Source organism: Glycine soja, chromosome 6 (genome assembly GCF_004193775.1).
Source record: "Glycine soja cultivar W05 chromosome 6, ASM419377v2, whole genome shotgun sequence".
In the NCBI taxonomy this organism is placed as follows: Eukaryota; Viridiplantae; Streptophyta; class Magnoliopsida; order Fabales; family Fabaceae; genus Glycine; species Glycine soja.
This window is the reverse complement of record NC_041007.1, coordinates 17,479,603-17,501,718: the sequence shown is the minus strand read 5'-3', so window position 1 is coordinate 17,501,718 and position 22,116 is coordinate 17,479,603. Positions and strand designations below refer to the sequence as shown.

General features: G+C 35.8%; 4 protein-coding genes and 1 pseudogene across 4 annotated transcripts; 4 read left to right on the top strand and 1 right to left on the bottom strand.

The window, feature by feature from the left end:
* Positions 1-2,879, top strand: LOC114415891 (annotated as a pseudogene).
* A 2,430-nt stretch (positions 2,880-5,309) lies between these two features.
* LOC114416561 (uncharacterized endoplasmic reticulum membrane protein C16E8.02-like) lies at positions 5,310-7,724 on the bottom strand. Its single transcript, XM_028381465.1, has 4 exons — positions 7,157-7,724; positions 5,850-5,912; positions 5,709-5,780; positions 5,310-5,627 (listed from the first exon to the last, which is right to left on the bottom strand). The coding sequence occupies exons 1-4, from the start codon at positions 7,484-7,486 to the stop codon at positions 5,514-5,516; spliced, it is 579 nt and encodes a 192-aa protein (XP_028237266.1). The 5' UTR covers positions 7,487-7,724; the 3' UTR covers positions 5,310-5,513.
* A 1,309-nt stretch (positions 7,725-9,033) lies between these two features.
* LOC114416560 (photosynthetic NDH subunit of subcomplex B 4, chloroplastic) lies at positions 9,034-15,847 on the top strand. The gene is made up of 6 exons (XM_028381464.1): positions 9,034-9,225; positions 9,314-9,358; positions 9,610-9,772; positions 9,872-9,927; positions 10,016-10,087; positions 15,550-15,847. The coding sequence occupies exons 1-6, from the start codon at positions 9,127-9,129 to the stop codon at positions 15,664-15,666; spliced, it is 552 nt and encodes a 183-aa protein (XP_028237265.1). The 5' UTR covers positions 9,034-9,126; the 3' UTR covers positions 15,667-15,847.
* Positions 15,848-19,219: 3,372 nt separating this feature from the next.
* Positions 19,220-20,772, top strand: LOC114415890 (protein MAIN-LIKE 1-like). Its single transcript, XM_028380749.1, has 5 exons — positions 19,220-19,555; positions 19,677-20,000; positions 20,085-20,333; positions 20,427-20,595; positions 20,717-20,772. Exons 1-5 carry the CDS (start codon positions 19,220-19,222, stop codon positions 20,770-20,772), a joined length of 1,134 nt encoding a protein of 377 aa, XP_028236550.1.
* Positions 20,436-21,302, top strand: LOC114415888. The gene is made up of 2 exons (XM_028380748.1): positions 20,436-21,043; positions 21,126-21,302. Exons 1-2 carry the CDS (start codon positions 20,792-20,794, stop codon positions 21,300-21,302), a joined length of 429 nt encoding a protein of 142 aa, XP_028236549.1. The 5' UTR covers positions 20,436-20,791.
* The last annotated feature ends 814 nt before the right edge of the window (positions 21,303-22,116 follow it).

The following is a 22,116-nucleotide window of genomic DNA, read 5'->3' as shown; positions in this document are numbered from 1 at the left end:
ATGGCACAAAATGTTGATCCACAGCCAAAAAAAGTTGTTGAGCAAGGTCAGGTGGACCAGATTGCTCAAGATAAAGAAATCAACATCCTGAATCTGCATGTGACCTCAAATATCAGGTTCCATGTCCTTATGGAGATGGAAATCTCCGTGAAAGTTACTCCTATCCTAACTCCTCAAGTAGCAGCTTCTGATGCCACCTTTGGCACAAAAAGTATCAATAGGTTCTTAGCTTCACCTCAACTTCTTGGAGATCTACCCCAAATAGAACCTATCCAAGCTCCCCCACCTGATATTTCTCCAGTTTTTGAGTCACCTTGCCCTATATTAGAAGAACTTGAACCTACCCAAGAAGATCAATCACATCATCCTAAAATTCCTGAGCTTTCAATGGTAACCAGTGAGGAAAATCCTGATAACTCCCTTGCTAAATTATTTTCAGAGATTTATTCCTTGAAATATCTAAGAAACAAGACCAGACATGATCAGAAAAAGGAGTTAAGAAACTCTACTACTTTGCATGCATCTATCCAACAAACAGCAGAAAAACATGATCAATTTCTTCATTGGTTCAACTACAAAATGCTTCCTTCTCTTGCTCCATAAGCTTCATTTTCCTTCACTTCTTACAAAATGTCCAACCACTGCTGTCCCCATCTGGTTCAGTCTCCTCGGTGTAGTGCCTGCAATATCTCTTCCATCCCGCCATGCTTTTTTGCTGATGACAAAAGGGGGAGAAGAAGTGATAGAATTAGGACTTAGGATGTGTTTGTTATGTGTTTAGGAGTTAGATAAAAGCATGTAGATGATTGTCTTTTTGAAGTTTAGTATAATGATGGTCTTTCTTGAGTAGTAGGAAATTTGTTTTAACTGTATCATGGAATGCTATCATTGTTGTAAACTTGTTTACGTCTATAAAAATCCATGGTTATCATTTTAGGATTCCTACTTTTGCTGCTTGATGAGTAATCATGTTCACCTAAGGGGAAGGGAAAATATATTCATGGGAAGTCTTAAACTGATATATTCATAAGGATAACTTCCACCTATTGAGGGTAAGTTAAATTTTATTTCCTTTATCTCTATTCCTAAGTCAGGAACTTGTTTATGCGAGTGTTTGTCATCATAAAAAAAGGGAAGAATGTTGAGGCAAAATCCCTACAAAGTGCAATCATCTTGGGCCAAGTCATTTGTTTTCTCTGTTGATTACTCTAACACTTTTGATCACTTTGTCCCACTATACTTCAAAAATGGTGAAACCTTGGCACATGATTACACGGAAATGTTAGTAAGAGTGTAAGACTGAATGAAAAAGGTGTGTTGCCTCTGTTCCACGATGATCGCAGATAGGGGCGGACGCATGTTGAGGCAGACCAGAATTTTTTAAATTATAATTTTAACTTAAAACTTTTTAAATTAGTTTATTAAATTAAAGATATTTAGTAAAATTAACTATTATGCTAATTGATAAATAAAAAAATAACCTAAAGAACATGTAATTATAACAAAAATCATTAGTTTTAATTTTTAAGATAATTTTGTATACTTATTATTTTTGTTTAAATATTAAATATTTACTAATGTTAAATAATATAATGTTAAAAATAATGTTTTTTTTATAATTACACGTTTTTAGTTTGTTTTTTTTTTACAAAGGCTACATGTTTGTAGTTATAAATCAACACTAAGTTATGATATTAAAATAATAAACATATAGTATTAAAATAAAATTTTAATGAAATAAATATATAACCGAGAGATAGCTAATGTAATAGGTTGTACTTCGGGACAAACAAGTATCTCAATTTGCTAAATTGATTGAAGAGGATCAGATAGAGACTGGTAGTGGATTAAATCAAGAATCATCTATTACTAAAGCGGGTGACACTCGTTGGGGTTCCCACTTTAGGACTTTCACTAGTTTGATGACTATATATGGTGCCATTATTGAGGTACTTGAAGAAGTCGGGAAAGATACATCATTTGAAAAATATGGTGAAACTATGCTTTTGCTAGATGTGCTTTAGTCCTTTGATTTTATTTTCATGTTATACCTGATGGTTGAGATTTTAGGATTTACAAATGATTTAAGTGTAATGCTACAAAAGCGTGATCAAGATCTTTTGAATGTTTTATCACTTGTCAAAGCCACCAAGGAAGAATTACAAGAAATGAGAAATGATGGATGGGAAGAACTTATATCTAAGGTTATGGAAATTTGCAATAAGCATGATATTGATGTGCCTGATTTGGATGCACTATATGTGCAAGGGAAGAAACCTAGACGACATGCTACCACTTCTAGTGTTTCTGATTTGCATCATTATAAGCATGATTATTTATTTAGTGTTTTAGATTTGTAGTTGCATGAGCTCAATGATAGGTTTGATGAAGATAATATTGAACTTTTACAATGTGTTTCATGTTTGAGTCTCTCATCATCATTTGAAGCTTTTGATGTGAAAAAATTGTTGAGGATGGTTGAACTTTATCCAAATGATTTTGTAGATGTGTGGGAAGTGGTGGTGCGACATCAGCTTCAGAATTATGTTAGAAATGTTCGATGTGATCCAAAATTTGTAAAGTTAAAAGGACTTTCAGACCTTTGTGCAAAGCTTGTGAAAACAAAAAAGTGCAACACATTTGATATAGTTTATAGGCTTCTGAAGTTGGCTTTAGTCTTGCCGGTAGCAACTGCAAGTGTGAAACGTGTTTTTTCAACTATGAAGTTTGTGAAGAGTCAGCTATGTAACAAAATGGATGATCAATGGTTAAATGATCGTCTTGTAACTTTTATAGAAAGAGATGTTCTTAGAACAATCAACAATGATGTTATTTTAGCTCATTTTCAAAAAATGGATAGTAGACAATTTTTATTGTAAATACATTTCCTTAAACAACATTATTTCTTATTTTCAATATATTTTAATCCATAATTTCTTTTATATTTTAGCCACACTGATATTTATTGTCTGGATCCGTCCCTGATCGCAAATATTTACTGTACTATGGTGTGCATAGAGAGAGTTTGCTGTCACTCCCGGGTGCGACTTTGAGAAATTAACCAAGAGAAGATGAACTACAATAACAGACTACAAGAATAATTCCATTTATGTGTTCGCAGTTCATTACATTCACCATTTCTATTCAACATGAATATTTAAATTGTGATTGAAGTTTTCTTGCATGTCGTTGGTTTAATTTGTTCCTCATATTGATGTTGATAAGCCTTTTGTCATATATATTTTCATGATATCCCTAGGTGCATAAATGATAGTTTCAATAGAACTTGTTAATCTTTCAATTCTTGTTTTTTCTTCCTTTGTCCAGATTTTATTTATCTGCATAATCTATGGAGAAACTTTCATATTTACCGAACTTGAGCTTTATACGTGGGCTGTCTGATATATGAAAATCATGAATACTTTATTATGGACTTTTACGGCCTTGGGGGTTGTTGCATTTTATTTTTACTCTGCACTTTGGATTAACATACTTAAACTTTAACAACAAGGTTGTATGGTGGTGGATGGACAGTGATCCATGTCTCAAATGAAATTTTGTAAAACATGTTGAAATTAATACGGGAGATCACACCATATTTCTTAAGCAGATTGATAGTAGATGAAGTCAGAAATGGAGTATTTTGGGACTAAATTCATGGTTAAGATCATATTTATGTTACAAGTTTAAAGGAGATAATTAGGAACCTCCAAGCAATATTTCATTTAACACTTCGATGACATTGACAGCAGACTTTTGATGGTGCATAACCAATAGTTTTAAGAATAATACAAATCATTTTCCTTTTGTTTCTTTTGGAGTGATTCATAACAACACATTAGTAAATAACGTGTTCAGGCTAAGAATGTTTCTTTTGCTTCTTGTCCTGCCATTGCTTGATATAAGCACTTTTTTTTTTTTTATCAACAAATGTTAGCTCATATCCTTGCATTCACCCTAGTCTTGAATCCTGGACATTCTATTAATGTAAGAGGTCAGCCTGCCATTCCAGCAGAAACATTTTTCTATCTGTTAACAATTTTCTTGCTGATGCTAAATTTTATCTTTTAAGAAACAACTGAACTCTTAAGAAAGAATAGTGATAGATTTGGTGAACACACAAGAACTCACCGAATAACTCTCCTTAAAAATGCTCTAAGTTTCTTAAAATTCTTACCAAACACACAATAATTAATATTTTATTAATACTAGCTAATTTCCTAAAAATGACAAAATGCATATTATTCCTTGTACAACTATCGGGAATAGAGACAAAAATGAATTATAGTAATATCCAAGATATTCAACAGATCTTGACATCTCCTCACTTCCTAAAGCTTAATCATTTCTCAACAACAAGATCTCTCTTGGCCTTCCTTCTTATTTTCCAACCATCTAGCTTAAATGTTTTTTTTTTTGGTGAGCCTAGGGAATCTTTTAGTTTGAAACCAAGATTCTTAAGGAACCAAAATTCTTCTAAGGAGTAAAACTTTTTCAATAAATATTTTTTCATTCCCACGAACCTAAAAAATAAATCTCTGACCACATGTTTAAGAGACAAGATTACCTGTTAATCATGTCATACCATGTTGATAATTAACTTGACTAAATAATTAACTAATTAACTAGTTGGTGAGTGATAAAGTTATCCATTTTGCAACTTTTACAAGTTGACTAAGCTGAAACTAAGATCCAGTGATGTGGATTGTGCAAGAAAGGTGAAATTAGAAGGACGTGACTAAACCTCAGAGACGCAACATTTGGTTTAGGAGCTAGTGGAAAGTGGAAAGCGTGGCCATCAACTGTTGATAGTGTGGTTGGGTGTTGAATGTTGGCAGCTACATATTTTAATTAACCTTGTAAAGACTAGTAAACTATGTGTTCTACTTGGGCTTCAATTTATAAATAGGATATCCACGGAGTTAGCAACATTTAATTATGAGAGTTGTTGGAAAACCAATTGTTCTTTGTTTATCCTTTCGAATTATTAAAGGGAAAACATGGTTGATATTTGATAAGAGGAATATCAAGCATTAATAAATCATCGAGTCTCATGAATAATTTGGACAAACCATTCTGTCAGAAAATGTTTAAGAAAAAGTTCAAATCCACATCGTCCCAAATTTCAGAGGTCGGTAACTAATCATTCAGCTTCTCAAAAAATTGGCATCATAGTGAAACTTTATTTTTGTTGAAAGTACTTGCATTTGATTTAGAATCGTCATTACTCTATTTAGTGGAGTAACTTTTGGACCATTTGTTGAAATTGATATTGGAGATCACACCATATTTCTTAAGCAGATTGACAGTAGATGAAGGTAGAAATGATGTATTTTGAGACTAAAGTCATGACTGAGATCATATTTATGTTAACAAATTTAAAGGAGATGAGGATCTTGGCCATCAGAGTTGGAACAATAACTAAAGAGTGTGTCTGTAGAATACGTATGGTTTTTCATTTTGTGTCTGTTGAAGTGATCTATAGCATTACATTTGTAACTAACATGTTCAGGTTAAGAATGTTTCTTTTGTTTCTTGGCCTGCCATTGTTTGATATCAGCATCTATCCTTGCCTTCACCCTTGTATTGAATCCTGGATATGGTTCATATCCAACAAATTGGAGGACCTGCAAAACCCAATAATATCAAATCCACCTTGTTTCAATTGTCAAAGAGGCCAAGTACAAATATACATGACAAACATTTACCTCTAGCAACACGAAGAAAGGAGCCATCAGAAAAGCTTGGGCAAGGTTGTCCAACAGAGCTGGTGCACGTTTCTAACAGAGACAAACAATGGTTAAAACATAATTGGAATATGCATATTAGTAATGGAATAAATCCCTTACCTCAAACACGCCATGACCAATAAACTGTCCAGTCCAACAAAACAACTGAGCAGCCAACACAACCTGAAGATTGTCATCACAAACAAGTTACAATTTTGTTCAATGTACAATATCACATGCTTTTCTTGTCTCTAACAAAAAAGCAGAAGCACGCACATGAAGATTGAAGAATTGATGCTTAATCATGTCAAGATATGGGAAAGTAGTTAACAGTCTTGAAGAGCATTTAACTGAATTTAGAGTATGGTTGGAATAAAGTCTACAAACCTAAGTTTGAATGAATTCATTTCATAAACTGAGTTTGCAAAAGCAACTCTCCCTTTGCTTCCATTTCAAACTGACTTTCAAGGCAAGATTAAGACAAAATCTCAGTTTCCAATCGGAAAACCAAACAAGAAGCCTTTTCAGTTTTACTTTTTGAATGGATGTTGGGGCCTCCCAACTGACAACATATGATTTTCGTTGTTAGCAAACTAGGTCTAGCAATCTGAATCTCATTCTGTGTTCCATTACTTAAAGAGAGATTTTTTTATTTTTTATTTTTGCAATCTGAATCTCTAGCTGATGAAAAAATGAGAAAGAAACATTGAACTGAAATAACTTTCATCAAATGACCCAAATCTTCGTCCATCTATTCCGCAGGTAGAAGAGATGAAATTAATTTTTTTGCACTTCTCAACATATGAATCAAAAAAAGATTAGAACAAAACAAAAGAAAAAAGAACTGAAACCGTGCCTCTTGACTCTAATGTTCCTGCCAAGTTTGCAAGAGTTGGCAACGTGCAAAACCAATTCATAACAACAGAAGCAAAACATTCAAGTATTGAGACCATAAAGTGACGTAAAACAAAACTACAGAAGCATTTACTCACCTGAGCAAACAAGTCAGAGACACTCAGAGTTCAAACACAACACAATCGTCAAAAACATTTGCCAAAGTCCGACAAACATGTAATTATCTGGGCTCCATCCAGACGAAAAAAGCATTTAATTCACAAAGCAAAAAATTCGTACTAAAGAAGACACCTAACAGAAATAAATTCGCACAACAAAACATAACACACAACAGAACCAGTTAAAAAGAGCCACACAAATGACTTCTGATGTCATGTCCAAATAACCTAGTATGCATAAAGTCGTAGGTTCTAATTTCAGTGCCATCATGTTAAATTAAATGAAAAGACTACATTGTACGGATAAAGAAAGAGGTGAATTAGTATGAGTTTTTTTTATCAATAAAGGCTAATCTTTTAAAACATTAGTTTTTGTTAGCAGAGAAGATGGAATCCGAAAATTGGTATTAGTACCTTCCAGCTGAGCGTCCAGGCGAGGGAATTAGCGATGAAGCTGGAAGTGAGCCAGCAGAAGAAGGTGAGGAAGGCGGCGAGGGAGCCGGCCTTGTAATCCAAGGCGACGTAGAAGAGGGCGTAGAAGAGGGTGGAGAAGAAGCCCCAGTTGAGGACCAACACCGTGGGAAGGAACCCTACGGTGGTCAAGAGGGGTGGGGTGAAGTATAGGATCATTTGGCCCGTGAAGAGGATAGGCCACACGAAGAGCGTGTGGATCGCCACGTTCATGGGGTTGCTGTGGTACGCGCCGTAGAACGCGAAGTGCTTCTCCAGATCCAACAAACCCATTGTTGTTCCTGATTTTTTTGGACCAGACGAAATGGAACAAGGCAAAATAAATGGTTTTGGGTTTTGGGATTTATTAATTGGTGTTTTTCTTTTGTTCTGTTATGGGATCAACAACTTAGGATGATTGGAGTGTGAAATGATGCGTTGGAGAAGATTGGATTGGTGGTTGGTGGCGCAATGTGTTTCTTCACGGGCGTGTGAGAAGATGCCGTTGCTGATATGGGCACACACGTAAAAACAAGTTGAATTAAGATAAGCGTACAGATACAGCATACGTAGAGATAAGACAACAACAAACAATGACATATAATTTTGTATTTATTATTTTGTTTAATTTGTAATTTTTGTTCATCTATTTTAAAGCCATTTTTAGTCATTTTGTTTTTTTAAAAAAACACTGTAATTTTGGTAATGTTTTATTTTTTTTGTTTTAGTCTGATTGAACTATAAACCTATTATATTCATTTAAGGTATTATTAAAAAAGTATTTAATTAATTAAAATTTAATATTAAATAAAAGAAATCAATTGAGGATTAAAAAAATTGTAAATTTTTTGAAAAAGGAAGACTAGATCTCTATTTTTTATATAAGGAGACTATCATCGTGTAGATTGAATAAAATAAGAGGCCAAATAACCTATTTTGATTTTGAACTATCATTTTTTGTGGATTTGTTAAAGGGTATATATGTGCACATATTATTATAGCTTATAGGTACGTAATTTGAAATGCTATACTTGAGTTGTTGTGGTTGTCATTAAGTTTGATGTGTTTTAGAAACGAGAAATTATCTGATTTTGAATTTGCAATAGATGACATGTGGTGGATCATATATAAAGCTTTGAGATTTAAGAGGCACAAAAAATATTATTAGGGTCCTGGGGTTGCAAAGGAAGAAGGAAAAAGAGGAGGAAAGAGAAGGAAGATGAAGAAAAAAAAACTCACATTTTATAGCGGTTTTTAACAATCAATATCTTTATTTCATTAATGGTATTAACTTTAGTAAATGAAATGATCATTTTGAATCAATTTAAAAAATCAAAGTACCAAAATGAACTTTTTAAAATATAAGGGATCAAATTGAACCAAAAAAATAAGATAAAAGATTAAATAGGTCATTTGGCACAATAAAATTACTAAAAAGTTATGACTAATTAAGAATTAAATTGAAAGACAATGGTCAAAGTTATGGTCGATCTAGATTTTTTCAAAAAAAAAAATATTGAAAATTAAATTAGTGGATAATATCACAAGTTGGTCGTTAAGTTAATGTTTCATTCAAAGTAGTAGTTGTGGCATTTTCTTTTAAAAAAAATAAGCAAGCAGAAGTAAACGTGGGATTTAGATTAACAAATTTGGATAGTGAAATGTTTCAACACTGAACAAAGATTACTCAACGTTAATTTTTGGCTTGTAAAGCTGAAAAAATGCGCAAGGATGTGATGTTTATAAACGAGGACATGAGGGTCAATTTGATGAATTGTTTAGAAGAATTCCACCCAGATACAATTTATTGGAATTATGTGCTTGAAGTTGAAGGGTAGTTCTTCGTTGTACTCTTATCCACTCTATCGCATATATGTAAGGACCAGCGTAGCAACCGCACTTTCCAGCAATATTGCACCTTTTTGCCCATAGCCATGGCTGAATCAATTTTAGGTTTCACCCTTTTCAAATCACACACTCTTAGTTCATGTCTACAAACAAAAAAGTTTCAAGTGAACCATTCTTCAAGATTGGTAAAATGGTTTTTCGATATATCCATTTCATCTCATGCTAGTAATTCAAAGATGGAAAAAAAAATGAAGGTGTTTCTTTCTTTTGCAGCCAAAGCAGCATTCAAAGTCTACCCTTTTCAACAGACCGTGGCAGGTATGTATAGTTCATATTGAAAGTGGAAGCCAGGTTTATAGAGTGTTTTTGGTACAGTGGAATGGAATTGGATGAGAGTGAATTAAGATGAAATTTTAAATTAAAATAAAGTGTAAAATCGTAGTCTCACCTCGTTTTAGTGTTCATTTTACTCCTTTAGTTCCTTTTCACTTCAAACAAACAAGAGCTTAGTATAAGGCTTAAACCTTGATTGATAGCATATTGCATTATTATGCGTATTTGTAAACAAGGTCTTAGAGGGCAAGAGCGAAAAAAGAGGATCTTTGTGCAAAGTGAATGGCTTGCCAGATTGGCCACTGATGGCAATTATAGTAGAGCAAATGGAGGGGCAAAGAGATTTGATCACTGAGAAAACAGTTTCCCATCTTAGTGATCGGGCAATAAAGAATGTTTGTAAGTCTCAATGTTCAAACTCTGTTCCTTTAATTTCCTTTTTTTTTTTTGAACTAGAGATGTTAATTTGATTACTTTTTGGTACCTTTTCTGTGGCAGACTCTTGGTACATAATGTTCACCGTTTGGGGGTGCTTATTCTTTGGTGCCATGAAGGTAATTAAGGGACTTCTCATTTTATTCATGTTTAGCAATTGTGTGTGAATATTTTAATTTATTTATTTTTTGGTTTGATATGATCTAGGATCCATATTACGACTCTGAAACATACAGGGGAGATGGAGGAGATGGAACTGGCAACTGGATTTATGAAAAGGTATTATTTTTTTGTCTTATCATTCTTGCATGTTAGAACCCGAGGAAAGGTAGAGCTAAAAAATAAGAATATATGAAATGTACTATTGAGAAGTTATTCCAATTACAAAATGTATTGAGTCTATTTATAAGCAATAGTAACTATGCATATTTACAAGGTTAACCAGTAAACCTCTTGGTTACCGAATAAAGGTATTGAATTACCCTTTTAACACCCTCCCCCCCCCCTATAATTCAAAAGCTCTAGACTTATACAACATTGAACACTGCTAAAAAAACATCAGAAACACACAATGTTCAACATCTTTCTCAGCATCAAAAACCTCTCAGTCTTCAATCCTTTGGTCAAAATATCAACCACTTGAACTTCTGTTGGACAATGATGCAAACCTATCCTTCCTCTGCACACTTGATCCCTGAGAAAATGAAACTTAGTCTCTATATGTTTGCTTCTCCCATGGCTCACAGGATTCTTGGCCAAATCTATGGCAAATTTATTGCCAATTTGCAGCCTAATTTTCTCAAAATTGTCACACTTCAACTCAACTAGTAAGGACAATAGCCAGAGACCTTGACACGATGCATTGCAAGCAGTTACATACTCAGCCTCACAGGTTGACAAAGCAACAACATTTTGCTTCCTCGAGCTCCAGGATATTGGAGCACCTGATAACAAGAACACAAAACCAGAAGTGCTTCTTCTATCTACTTTATCTCCACACCAGAAGTGCTTCTTCTGTATAGCCCACGAGATGTAGATCACCCTTCTCTTTTTGATTTGGAAACAAAATACCACAATTTTCTGTCCCCTTTAGGTACCTCATGATCCTCTTGGCTGTTGCTAGATGAGATTGCTTTGGACGAGTCATAAATCTGCTAATCACTCCAACACCTTAAGAAATCTCTGGTCTACTGTGACAAATGAACCTCAAACACCCAACAATTTGTCTATACAAAGTTGCATGTACATTTTGTTCACTTTTTGAGTTGTCAATCTTCAAATTGGCCTCTACTGGAACTGCTACTGAGCTGCAGTTTTACATGTGAAACCTCCTCAAAGTTTTAGTGATGTATTTCCTCTTATGCATTATAATGCCTCTGCTAGTCTTCATGAACTCAATGCCCAGGAAGTAAGAAAGTTCTCCAAGGTCAGTCATCTCAAATTCTGACCCTAATTGTGTCTTCAAGTTCTTAATTTCCCTCGTGTTGCTTCCTGTAATTACCAAGTCATCTACATAAAGGCATAGCAGCAGAGCTTCATCATTCTTGAGAAATTTCACATAGACACCATGCTCTACAATGCATCTCTTGAATCCACTATCAGTTAGGAATGAGTCAATTCTCTTATTCCATGCTCTAGGTGCTTGTTTGAGTCCATAGAGTGCTTTCTTCAACTTCAGCACTTTATCTTCTTGTCCTGTAGTCTCAAACCCAAGAGGTTGTTGTACATATACTTCTTCTTCTTCTAGGGGTCCATTTAGGAAGGCAGACTTTACATCCATTTGGCATAGTTTCCACCATTTCCAACTTGCCAAAGCAACTATCAACCTTACAGTCTCAAACCTAGTCACTGGTGCAAAGACTTCTTTGTAATCATAGTCTTCTTTCTGCATAAATCCCTTTGCCACTAGCTTGGCTTTGTGTTTAGCAATACTTCCATCTGGTTTGAGCTTGTTCTTGAAAACCTATTTGACCTTTGTAGCTGTTTTGCCATTTGGTAGACTAGTCATCTCCCATGTCTTGTTCCTCTTTATGGCTTTCAACTCTTCTCTCATAGCTTCTAACCATACTTCCTTTTTAATTGCTTCTTGGAAGGTGACAGGTTCTGCTTTTCCCATTAGTGCTAGATGAACCAATTCATCATCATCATCTATTGCACTATCAGGAAACATCTCATAGTCTTCTAGTCTTGTTGGAAAGCTTCTAGTCCTTGTGGATCTTCTTCCCTCTACTTCTTGAACTGCACTTGTAGATTTAGCTTGAACTTCACCTGTAACATCATCAGGTTCTAGTTCACTCAATGTTTGTGTTGATCTGCATCATTGGCTTCTTGCTTGGATCATGCTTGTCCTTCATCCATGTGTTCAACTCATCAAATTGCACATCCCTATTGAAAACTATTTGATTCGTTCTTGGATTTAAGAGTTTGTATGACCCTGTGGGATTATGGCCAACAAAGATCATGTATTCACTCTTGTCATCCAATTTATTCCTTGTTTGATCAGGAATATGTATGTAACATGTTGAGCCAAAAACTCTCATATGCTTCATAAATGGTGTTTTCCTTGACCATACAGCTTCTAGTACTTGATTTTTAAGTTGTTGTGTGGGGCACCTATTCAGTACATATGTTGTTGTGACAACTGCTTCTCCCCATAGGGCTTTAGGTAGGTTTTTTCCTCTCAACATGCTCCTCACCATGTTCATGATGGTCCTGTTTCTTCTCTCAACCACACCATTGTGTTGTGGTGTGTAGGGAGTTGTTACTTCATGTAGGATGCCTTTGTCTGTGCAAAAGGCTTCGATTTCTCTAGAGTTGAACTCTCCTCCTCCATCTATTCTAAGGATCTTCAACTTCTTCCCTGATTGTTTTTCAGTCATGGCTGTGAATTTCTTCAGGTTCTCAAATACTTCACTCTTAACCTTGAGTAAGTATGTCCAAATTTTCCTGCTAAATTCATCAACAAAAGACACAAAGAGCCTACTCCCACCTTAAGAGGGAACCTCAAATGGTCCATAAATATCATAGTACACTACATGTAGTAAATCATTGGCTCTAGTGGATGTGTAGTTGCTAAAGGATGCTCTTGTTTGTTTGTTAATCATGCAATGGTCACAAATATATTTGAAGATTCTAAATTGTGGCAAACCAGTCACCATATCTTTTGCATGTAGAAGGTTTAAATCTTTGAAATTGAGATGTCCATACCTCATGTGCCAAAGCCAAGACTCATCTGATTTGGTTTTTGCATTTAGGCACTAAGAATCAAATGCTTCTAGCTTCACTTGGAAGGTCCTGTTCTCTGAGATTTTGGCCTTCAGTATTTTCTTCTGCATTCTGTCAAAGATCTCCATTGTGCCATCATGGAGGTTCATGTTGAATCCTTTCTACAGTAACTGACCAATGCTTAGCAGATTGTTCTTCATTGTGGGAACATACAAAACCTATGTTATTAAGGCCTGACCTCCATCTTTCCTTTGGATAAGCACATCACCAGTTCCTTCTGCTTCAATAACTCTATTGTCTGCGAATTTGACCTTGCTTTTCTTCTTCATATCAAAATTCACCAACCACTCTTTATGTCCAGTCATATGATTGGAGCATCCTGAGTCAAGATACCAAGTATCATCGTTTCCAGTCTTTGTATTTGTTGTCTTCATCAATAACAAGGTGTTGTCTTCTACATCAAGATCTTCACCTTTTGCCAAGTTTGCTTCTGGATCTTGTCTCCCCTTGGACTGATTCTGAGTTGGTGACTGGCATTCTGCAGAGAAATGTCCAATTTTACCATAATTGAAGCATTTAAGCCTCTTTCTATCAAATCTTTTCTTTCCTCCTCTATACTACTTGTACCTTCCTCTACCATTGGACGATTCAGGTTGTTCTGAGTTATGTTTTTCAGGTTCTTGCTGTTGAGGAGCCTTTCCAGCATTTGATCTTGGATCTCTACCCCTACCTCGAGTTTTGTTGTAGCTTCTACCACTGCTTCCTCCTCTTCTGTGAGTTTGTGCTTGCAACGCCTGCTCTGTGTGCCTCTCAGTGGTTCTTTCATTGAGTCGTTGCTCATGGGCTTCAAGGGATCCTTAAAGTTCTTTGATCTTCAGAGACTCTATCTTTTCGGATTCCTCCATCACTACAACGATATGATCGAATCTTGGGGTAAGAGTTCGCGATATTTTTTCAACAACCGTGGATTCTGTGATCATTTCGCCACACGATTTCATCGAATTCATCAGCTTGATAGTTCGATTGAAGAAATTTGCAAATCTTTTTTGTATCCTCCATTTGCATTAGCTCGTACTGACGCCTCATGGTTTGCAACCTTACTTTCTTCAATTGATTTGCACTGGTATTTCCCTTTTCTAGAATGTCCCATGCTTCTTTGGAAGTTGCAGCTCCTGCAATCTTCTCAAAATGGTGAATATCCACACACTGGTGAAGAAGGCACATTGCCTTGCAATCTCTCATCTTGTTCTCCTTGTGGATAGCTTTCTACGCCTTCGTGGCCCCTTTAGGAAGGCTTGGGTAGCATTCTTCCACGATGTCCATGACATCTTGATAGTCGAGGATCGCCTTCATCTGGATGCACCATCTTTCTCAATTGTTGCCATCGAGGATGGGGAGGACAATGACAAAGCTTCCAGTGTTAAGAGTCATTCTTGCAACAGAGTCTCCCTGGAATTCCTTGCTCTGATACCAAATGTTAGAACCCGAGGAAAGATAAAGCTAAAAAATAGGAATATATGAAATTATTATTGAAAAGTTATTCCTATTACAACATGTATTGAATTACCCTTTTAATATTACACTTATAACCTCAAACAGGGGAGTGCAAACCAAACCCCAAAGCAAAAAGCACTAGAATAATGCTACATACCAAAAAGTAACAAATTTAATTAAAATATATTAATAGTGCACCGTTCTTTATTTTAACTATCTCATTTAATCATAAATTATCGTAGTATGATAAAGTTATTAATTTTTATAATTATTACTTGAAAGTTATATTTAATTTTTAAATAATTAGTAGTATAAAAATCTTTACATAAAAAAGTAAACTAAAAATATATTAGACAAAAGTACATGAATGTGATGGTTTGCACTTATATGGGAAGATATTTTATTCCATTACGTCCCTTGAATGATCAAGCATGCCCTGCCTCCACTGTTAGGTTTGAATTCGTGGAGTTTTATGCTTCTCACTTTGGAACTAGATACCATCATTGTTATATATATGTAAAGTTTAATTTATGTAATTATTATTATAAAAATTAAAAAAATATTACACTGTAATTACATTCTAATTAAATTCACATATGTAACTTCCTCTTCATACTCCAGCCAAGAGGCTTTATAGTTTCAAACCATTCAGTACGGTGAAAAATTACGGTATCCACATTTATATTTGGGTAAGTTTATTCAGAAATATTTTTAAGAAAAAAATGTGATAAAATTTTATATAAGTTTATTTTTTCTTCAAATTTTATTTTCATAAATATACTTTTGAATAAGCTTACCCAATGTATTAAGATCAGAAGGGGCCAAACTATTAGCTAAATTGGAACTTAATTACCATTTACAATATCAAAGTTTCTATATAAATATGCAGTACTTAAATATGACAGCAATATATATAGGATATGCTGTATGCCACATTCTAAAAGCAAAATAGCACCTTCCTGTAGAGTAGAGTCCAGAAAGAAAAACATTGAAATTTGAGTATTATTATGGCTATGATGCAGCAAGATGCTATGGAAGCAGAAGCCAGAGAAGCTCTGTGGCGGGAGGAGTTGATTGAGGAGATAGAACAAAAGGTTGAAGGGTTGAGAGAACTTGAAGAAGCTGGCAAGAAGAACTAGTCAACTGATTCATACCTTTGCTTCCACCCATTGACCAAGCGATTCTCTGTTATTGTATATACAAAGAGTAATTTCTTATGCTTCAAAATGCAATGCTGAACCACAGATAGTACTTCGAATTAATATCTATGGGGTCGCAATATAAATCAATGGGTGGATTTTAATCCTATTGTTATTTGAATACTTTATTCAAGGATAACCAATTTAACTAGTAATTACTAGGCAACTTCATAAATAATTAATTGGCCGGGATTTATTATATACTTAAAAAATACAGTTATGCAAGATAATGCAGAAATGATAGGGAAAGCCTAAACTAGGATGAGGGTGCAAATTTAATATTCAATCGTTTCACAACTTTGACTTTTTTTAAAAATAAAATATGCTTCATGTAGTACAAGTATTTTTTTGTCCTGTCATCACGAGTATTATAAGTGTATTGAACTAGATATGAATCTCGTTCAGTGGTGGTCTTCAGCGCGGTCGAGATAGATAACCGCCCAGGACCCCAGTTTAAGAGGAGCACCAAACTTTTTCTTATTTTGTCTATATGCATATTAAAATAAAGAATTATATAGTTTTAAAATTATATAAAATTATCATGAAAAATTCTCAACAAATATTTATGAAGAAAGGGGTATGTTGTTTGCTGAAATTCATATCATTAATTCCATTCCACCAAAGAGATGGACATGTTTGTTGTTTATGAAGAAAAAATAAAAATGGAGAGAATTATCAGACAGAAACAGAGATATGGATAAATTAGGGGGAAAATAGAAGAAAAAAAGACATATAATTAAAAAGGAGTGGTAAAAATAACAAGATTAAATGACTTATTCAATTATTTATCTTTTTTTTATTCAGTTTAGACCTTTATCTTTTAGAAAGTTTATTTTGATTTTTTATCTTTTAAAATTAATTCAAAATGATCATTTTATCTATTGGATTATGGTTAGAGGTGTTGGGCTTGATGAAGGTGACACATTGGCTTGAAGGTTGCAAATCTAAACTGTTTTGGCCAGATCTAGGTAACTAAGGTTGATAGTAGTAGTGCACGCGATGTAATGGTTTGGATGGCGCTTGGGGTCGCTTATGTTTGAGTGACTATAGTGGTTGTTGGGTGCATGTTAACATTTTGAAAAGAAATGGTGGCGATGATGGTAGTGGTGTTTGGCCTAGTTGCATGGATCAAAAGATTGTGGTGGTTGGGTGTACAGTGGTTGTGGATGGTGGTGGTGTTGGGTGACTGTGGTAAGGAGGGAGGAGGGAAAAGGAAGAAGTTTATACTTTGTGGTGATTTTTAGTAGTTAATATTTTATCTTATTAACACCGTCAATATATAAAAGAAGATAAAGGACCAACTAAATAGGTCGATCATTTGACCAAATAACAATTGCCAACAATTGACTATCCATCTTAAAGCTTCTCTATCACCCCGCCATCCACCGAGTGCTGCTAGGTGCACCCAACAGTTTTGCTGGTGCACCCAGCAATTAGTGTGAAAAGGCAAAAATGCCCTTCATTAATTTAAAAAAAAACGTAAGCTCTCTCTCTCCCTCCCCGCGTTTGCGCTTCTGTTCTTCTTCTTTCGGATCAGCTCTCTCCTTCTTCTTCCTGCTTCTTCATCTTCCTGCTTCATCTTCCTGCTTCTTCTTCCTGCTTCTTCTTGCTGCTTCTTCTTCATTGGTTGTGCGTCTTCTTTGTGGCTCTTCTTCTTCTTCGTTGAGGAGGTGCGGTGGTGCTGCGAGGAAGCTTCCGCGAAGAGCAACGGTCGTTTGTGCGTCCACCGTCGAGGTCAGGCCCGTGAACTTGACTTTTTTTGCTCCAATGTTGTCGGCGATGGCGGAAAACGCTGTCGGAAATCGTTGGGAGCTTTACGGATCAAGTGATCCGTAAGGTATGTTGAGTAGTTTACGGATCACTTGATCCGTAAAATACTCAACATACTTTACGGATCACCTGATTCGTGAAACTCACAGTTTGATTTTAATTCAAAAATTGCCAAATATTATTTGATACCTCTGAATGTAAGCTAAATATTTGATAAATAGTGTCATGAATATCTACTGTTTCATACAAATTGCCATGAATGTATGCTAATGATTGATATCCCTATAAGCTAACTTCCATGTGCTTCCATATAAGCCAACTTCCATGTACTTCCTTTAACTAAGTTATGACCAATATGATTGATGCAAATACTTGTGAGTAACAATCTGCAGCTTCTTGTACCTAAATTCATACCTTAGATAACAATTTGCAGCTTCTTGTACCTAAATTAGAGGAGAACAACAATGAATAACAATGTGCAGCTTCTTGTACCTAAATCCAAATTAGAGGAGAACAACAATGAATAACAATGTGCAGCTTCTTGTACCTAAATCCAAATTAGAGGAGAACAACAATGAATAACAATCTGCAGCTTCTTCTACCTAAATTCATACCTTAGATAGATGCAAATACTTGCAATTAATGGATTAAACTAGGAAATAGGAATTTGACATGATAGAACTGGGAATTTGGCATGATGGTAGTTTGCTTAGAACCTCTGAGCCTGTATGTGAAGAAATGCATTTGGAATCATGAACCAACTATCCCAAAACCTTAAGTTATTTAGAACTCTAAGCCACATGGTCGGCTATAATATAATATCACAAATGATGAACCAACTATTCCATACAAATGGTTTTATATCAAACTTTAGAGCAATAAGCATTTTGGTCAACAATTAAGCAGCCATTCTATCACCTAATGCTAATACTAATTCAATTCCCAAAACCCTATCATAATCATCAATTAAATTTCAAAAACTGAAAACATAAAAGGTAGAGAAACAAAACACAAATTCTCAATTAATAAAAGGGACTTTAAATTTAATCACAACCTCGAGATCCTTGAATTGACTTTGGGCTACACTAAACATTCTTAGCAACAAATGAAAACTTGTTTTAATTTCTCATGACTTTTTTGGTAACATAAGGAATTCCTTGTTCAACAGTGAGCTTGCCAAGAGCTTCAATTATATGGTCATGAAGTGATCTGTCAGGGGACTCAATTTGAGAGAATATGGATACCATTTTAGCTTCATAACCTGAACCATTCCTGCTTCCCATGTGTGAATTCATTCAACACCTATGGAATAAATCATTCTACATGTCAATTCTCTCTTCCTGATTGGCTCAACATTGGCCAATCAAAGTCTTGATACACAAATATAATTAATGTTATAGACGAAAAGGAAAATTTAATGAAGAGATAAACAGTCCATTCAATCCATTTAATGCATGGAGACATTTATAAAACAATCCATTTAATCCTCATAAGGAAAATTTTACCCTTAATTCTCGTAACAAAGTCCTAAATTCTTTGATCCATTGAATTCTATGCCTTCTTTGGCCTGAAGTAAATTGTCCATACTCTACTGATGTTAGTCTCAATGAGACGAACACAACCAAAACCATGTTGTTCCAAATCAATGTCCTATATGCGTTAGACGCATGAAATTTGAGAAAATGAAATGAGTCATGGATTTTGCGGTACTCATTTGCAGATCATGGTTAGGACCAGAGGATTAGGTCGTGCCTTAGGTCAGGTCACTCGCAGAGGTGTGGGCAGAGGAGATCATGATGATTCCGATGATGCTCCACAACGTCGACGACCTACTGCATCCGCACGGAGGCAGCGAGTCGCTGTGACTGCGGATCACGTCGATGACCCAGTCATCCCTGACCCAGATGTTCAGGATGATCCGATGGAGGCACCAGCTGTTGTGGAGGGCATTCTTGCGGACGCAGGCGCAGAGGCGGCTGAGGATCAGCCTCAGGGATTTCCGGGTGGTCCGAGCGGCCCATCTGTGCTAACAACATATGCGGATCACGTTGCTCGCAGCGTATGAACGGGAGAGGTATTTATACTATTTGTTTTTAGTTACTTGTAAATTATACTATTAGTTTTCCTTTAAATGATAATTTTAACGAATTTTGCCTTCCTTTTATACTTCAATTCAAAAGCGTCCTGAATTGAAGTTATCCTCGCATGGGAGGAAGGTCCATAGTTTAGGCAGGTCTGTCCCTGCCATTGAGGGACTTATCGTTGGTACAGGACTAAGTCCTTTGATCGCGTGTTTCGTAGACACCGGCGATCGAGGACTTTTGTCTGTGTTTGTGGAGCGGTGGCATCGGGAGACGTCTAGTTTCCATCTCCCGGTGGGTGAGCTTACCATCACATTGGACGACGTCTCCTCTCTTCTCCATCTTCCCGTTATAGGCGACTTTCACGCATTTGAGCCCTTGCACGTGGATGATGCGGTTCAGATGCTGGTGGACTTGTTGATGGTGTCTCCAAAGTCTGCTAGGGCTGAGACAGTCTAGTGTCACGGATCGTATATACGCCTACAATGGGTACGTGATATATATCAGCGCCAATGCCAGGCAGGTCATTGGACAGCTGCGGCTCGTGCATATCTTCTTCACCTACTGGGTTGCACTCTGTTTGCTAACAAGAGTGCAACCAATGTCCATGTTGTCTACTTGGAGGCCCTTCGTGACCTCAGTATGACAGAGAGGTACGCTTGGGGAGTGGCTGCTTTGGTTCATATGTACGACCAGCTGAACGATGCATCCATGAGCCACAGTCGACAACTTGGCGGTTACATCACACTGCTGCAGGTAACAAATATGTTTTTCATTCATTCAGGCTAAACTTTAAATTTTGTTACACTTTCATTATTAATGTTTATAATTTGAATGTTACATCTGTAGTGCTGGATTTACGAGCACTTTCCCTCAGTTCCGGAGTCCACTGCTGATCAGGACTACGACGAGGCTTCTCCGCGTGCGTGCAAGTGGATTGCGACAAAGAAGACCGTCAAGAGCATTCGCACGCCGTCGTACAGGGAGCGCCTGGACCGACTCCGGATTCCAGATGTCTGTTGGACCCCGTATAGGAGCATCGAGAGGTCCGGGACTTCCACGTCAGATCATGCTACTCCGATCTCTTGCGCTGGGGGCCTGTTGCTGTTTATTACCGACCGGAGAGGGTCGTGCGGCAGTTTGGTTACACGCAGACCATTCTTGCTCCTCCTGTCGATTCATGGGTCTCATATGATGATATACACGACAGGTGGATGCACTACGAGGATCATATCGTACCTGCAGGTGAGGTGTGCGTTGTGCTAGGGGCGTGTTCCAGTGACTACATCGACTGGTTCTTCCGCATCTCCCATCCTTTCTTGACACCAGGCAACGCAGTAGATCCTCTGCCTCATGGTCACGCCCCGCAGCCCCGAGTCGTCCCTCAGGCCCCTCAGACGGACATCCCTCGCGTGCCGGAGCCAGGAGCATCGTCGACATCTGCGGAGGAGCCCAGACATGTAGTGGTAAGTAATACTAATAATTTATGTCATTTACCTCAATATTTGCATAATAATTTGTGTAATTAGTTTGTTTTGTATGTAACAGGAAGTTTGTGATGACATTGCTGAGAGGTTGGAGAGCAATCTGAGTCTAGGGGTGGTCACGCCTGGCTCATCGACACATGAGGTGATCGAAGAATGCCTCAGATTGGCCAGGAGTGTGACACAGGACCATCTAGTATACGTTAGGTGTAGACGCATTGTACATGAACTCATTTCATGAGTATTGTTGGTTTTATTTATTTTCATTACTAATGTTAGTTTTATTTATTTTCATTGATTGTGTATTCCATTTGTGTCTATATACACGCGTGTTATAACTTTAAATATAATTGAAATAAAAAAATAATTTAAAATATAACTTTAAATATAATTGAAATAAAGAAGTTGAAAAGGGTGTAAAAAAATAATTAACCAAAAAATGGACATCATTCGTTATCTAAGATCTTATATAACGTACTAATATTTTTAAATTCTCTTATAATTACAATTTTCCCACTTATACTAATGATCATGTAAAAAATGTATTATAAAGTAGTTAGTATTTTAATTTTTTATATAATACTAATTTTTTTTTTATATTCTTTATAATATTAATAATGATATGATTAATTCTTTATAATATTATCTTTTATGTATTTATTGATTTTTATTAATATGTATAAAATAACCTTAAACAATAATTATAATGGGATAGAGTAAGTATTTTAATATCATCTTCTAAACAAATTTATTCTAAAAAATATATTAAAAAATTAATTATTTATGATAAATCAATATTTATAAATATATTATACTTAATAAAATAAAAAATAGATTTAATTATATTATAAATAAATATGTTGTATTTAAAAGTATATTATAATTATTTTTCCTCTTACGGATCAAGTTGATCCGTAAGAGACTTCCGGATCAGCTTGATCCGTAAGTGGAAAACTAAGCAAGGGCAATTTTGACATTTTATAAGAATGCTGGGTGCACCAGCAATAATGCTGGGTGCACCTAGCAACACTGCCATCCACCCCAACTAAAACCCA

Excerpts from the sequence above, each read along its gene's own strand:
- LOC114416560 (XM_028381464.1), top strand. The coding sequence starts at position 9,127 with ATGGCTGAATCAATTTTAGGTTTCACCCTTTTCAAATCACACACTCTT. Across the intron at positions 9,359-9,609 it reads TTTTCAACAGACCGTGGCAG|GTCTTAGAGGGCAAGAGCGA; the intron begins GTATGTATAGTT and ends TTTGTAAACAAG. Across the intron at positions 9,928-10,015 it reads TATTCTTTGGTGCCATGAAG|GATCCATATTACGACTCTGA; the intron begins GTAATTAAGGGA and ends GATATGATCTAG.
- LOC114416561 (XM_028381465.1), bottom strand. The coding sequence starts at position 7,486 with ATGGGTTTGTTGGATCTGGAGAAGCACTTCGCGTTCTACGGCGCGTAC. Across the intron at positions 5,781-5,849 it reads TTGGTCATGGCGTGTTTGAG|AAACGTGCACCAGCTCTGTT; the intron begins GTAAGGGATTTA and ends TGTCTCTGTTAG. Across the intron at positions 5,628-5,708 it reads CTTTCTTCGTGTTGCTAGAG|GTCCTCCAATTTGTTGGATA; the intron begins GTAAATGTTTGT and ends TGGGTTTTGCAG.
- LOC114415888 (XM_028380748.1), top strand. The coding sequence starts at position 20,792 with ATGCACTACGAGGATCATATCGTACCTGCAGGTGAGGTGTGCGTTGTG. Across the intron at positions 21,044-21,125 it reads AGGAGCCCAGACATGTAGTG|GAAGTTTGTGATGACATTGC; the intron begins GTAAGTAATACT and ends TGTATGTAACAG.
- LOC114415890 (XM_028380749.1), top strand. The coding sequence starts at position 19,220 with ATGGTTAGGACCAGAGGATTAGGTCGTGCCTTAGGTCAGGTCACTCGC. Across the intron at positions 20,001-20,084 it reads TGCTGGTGGACTTGTTGATG|CGCCAATGCCAGGCAGGTCA; the intron begins GTGTCTCCAAAG and ends GATATATATCAG. Across the intron at positions 20,334-20,426 it reads GTTACATCACACTGCTGCAG|TGCTGGATTTACGAGCACTT; the intron begins GTAACAAATATG and ends TTACATCTGTAG.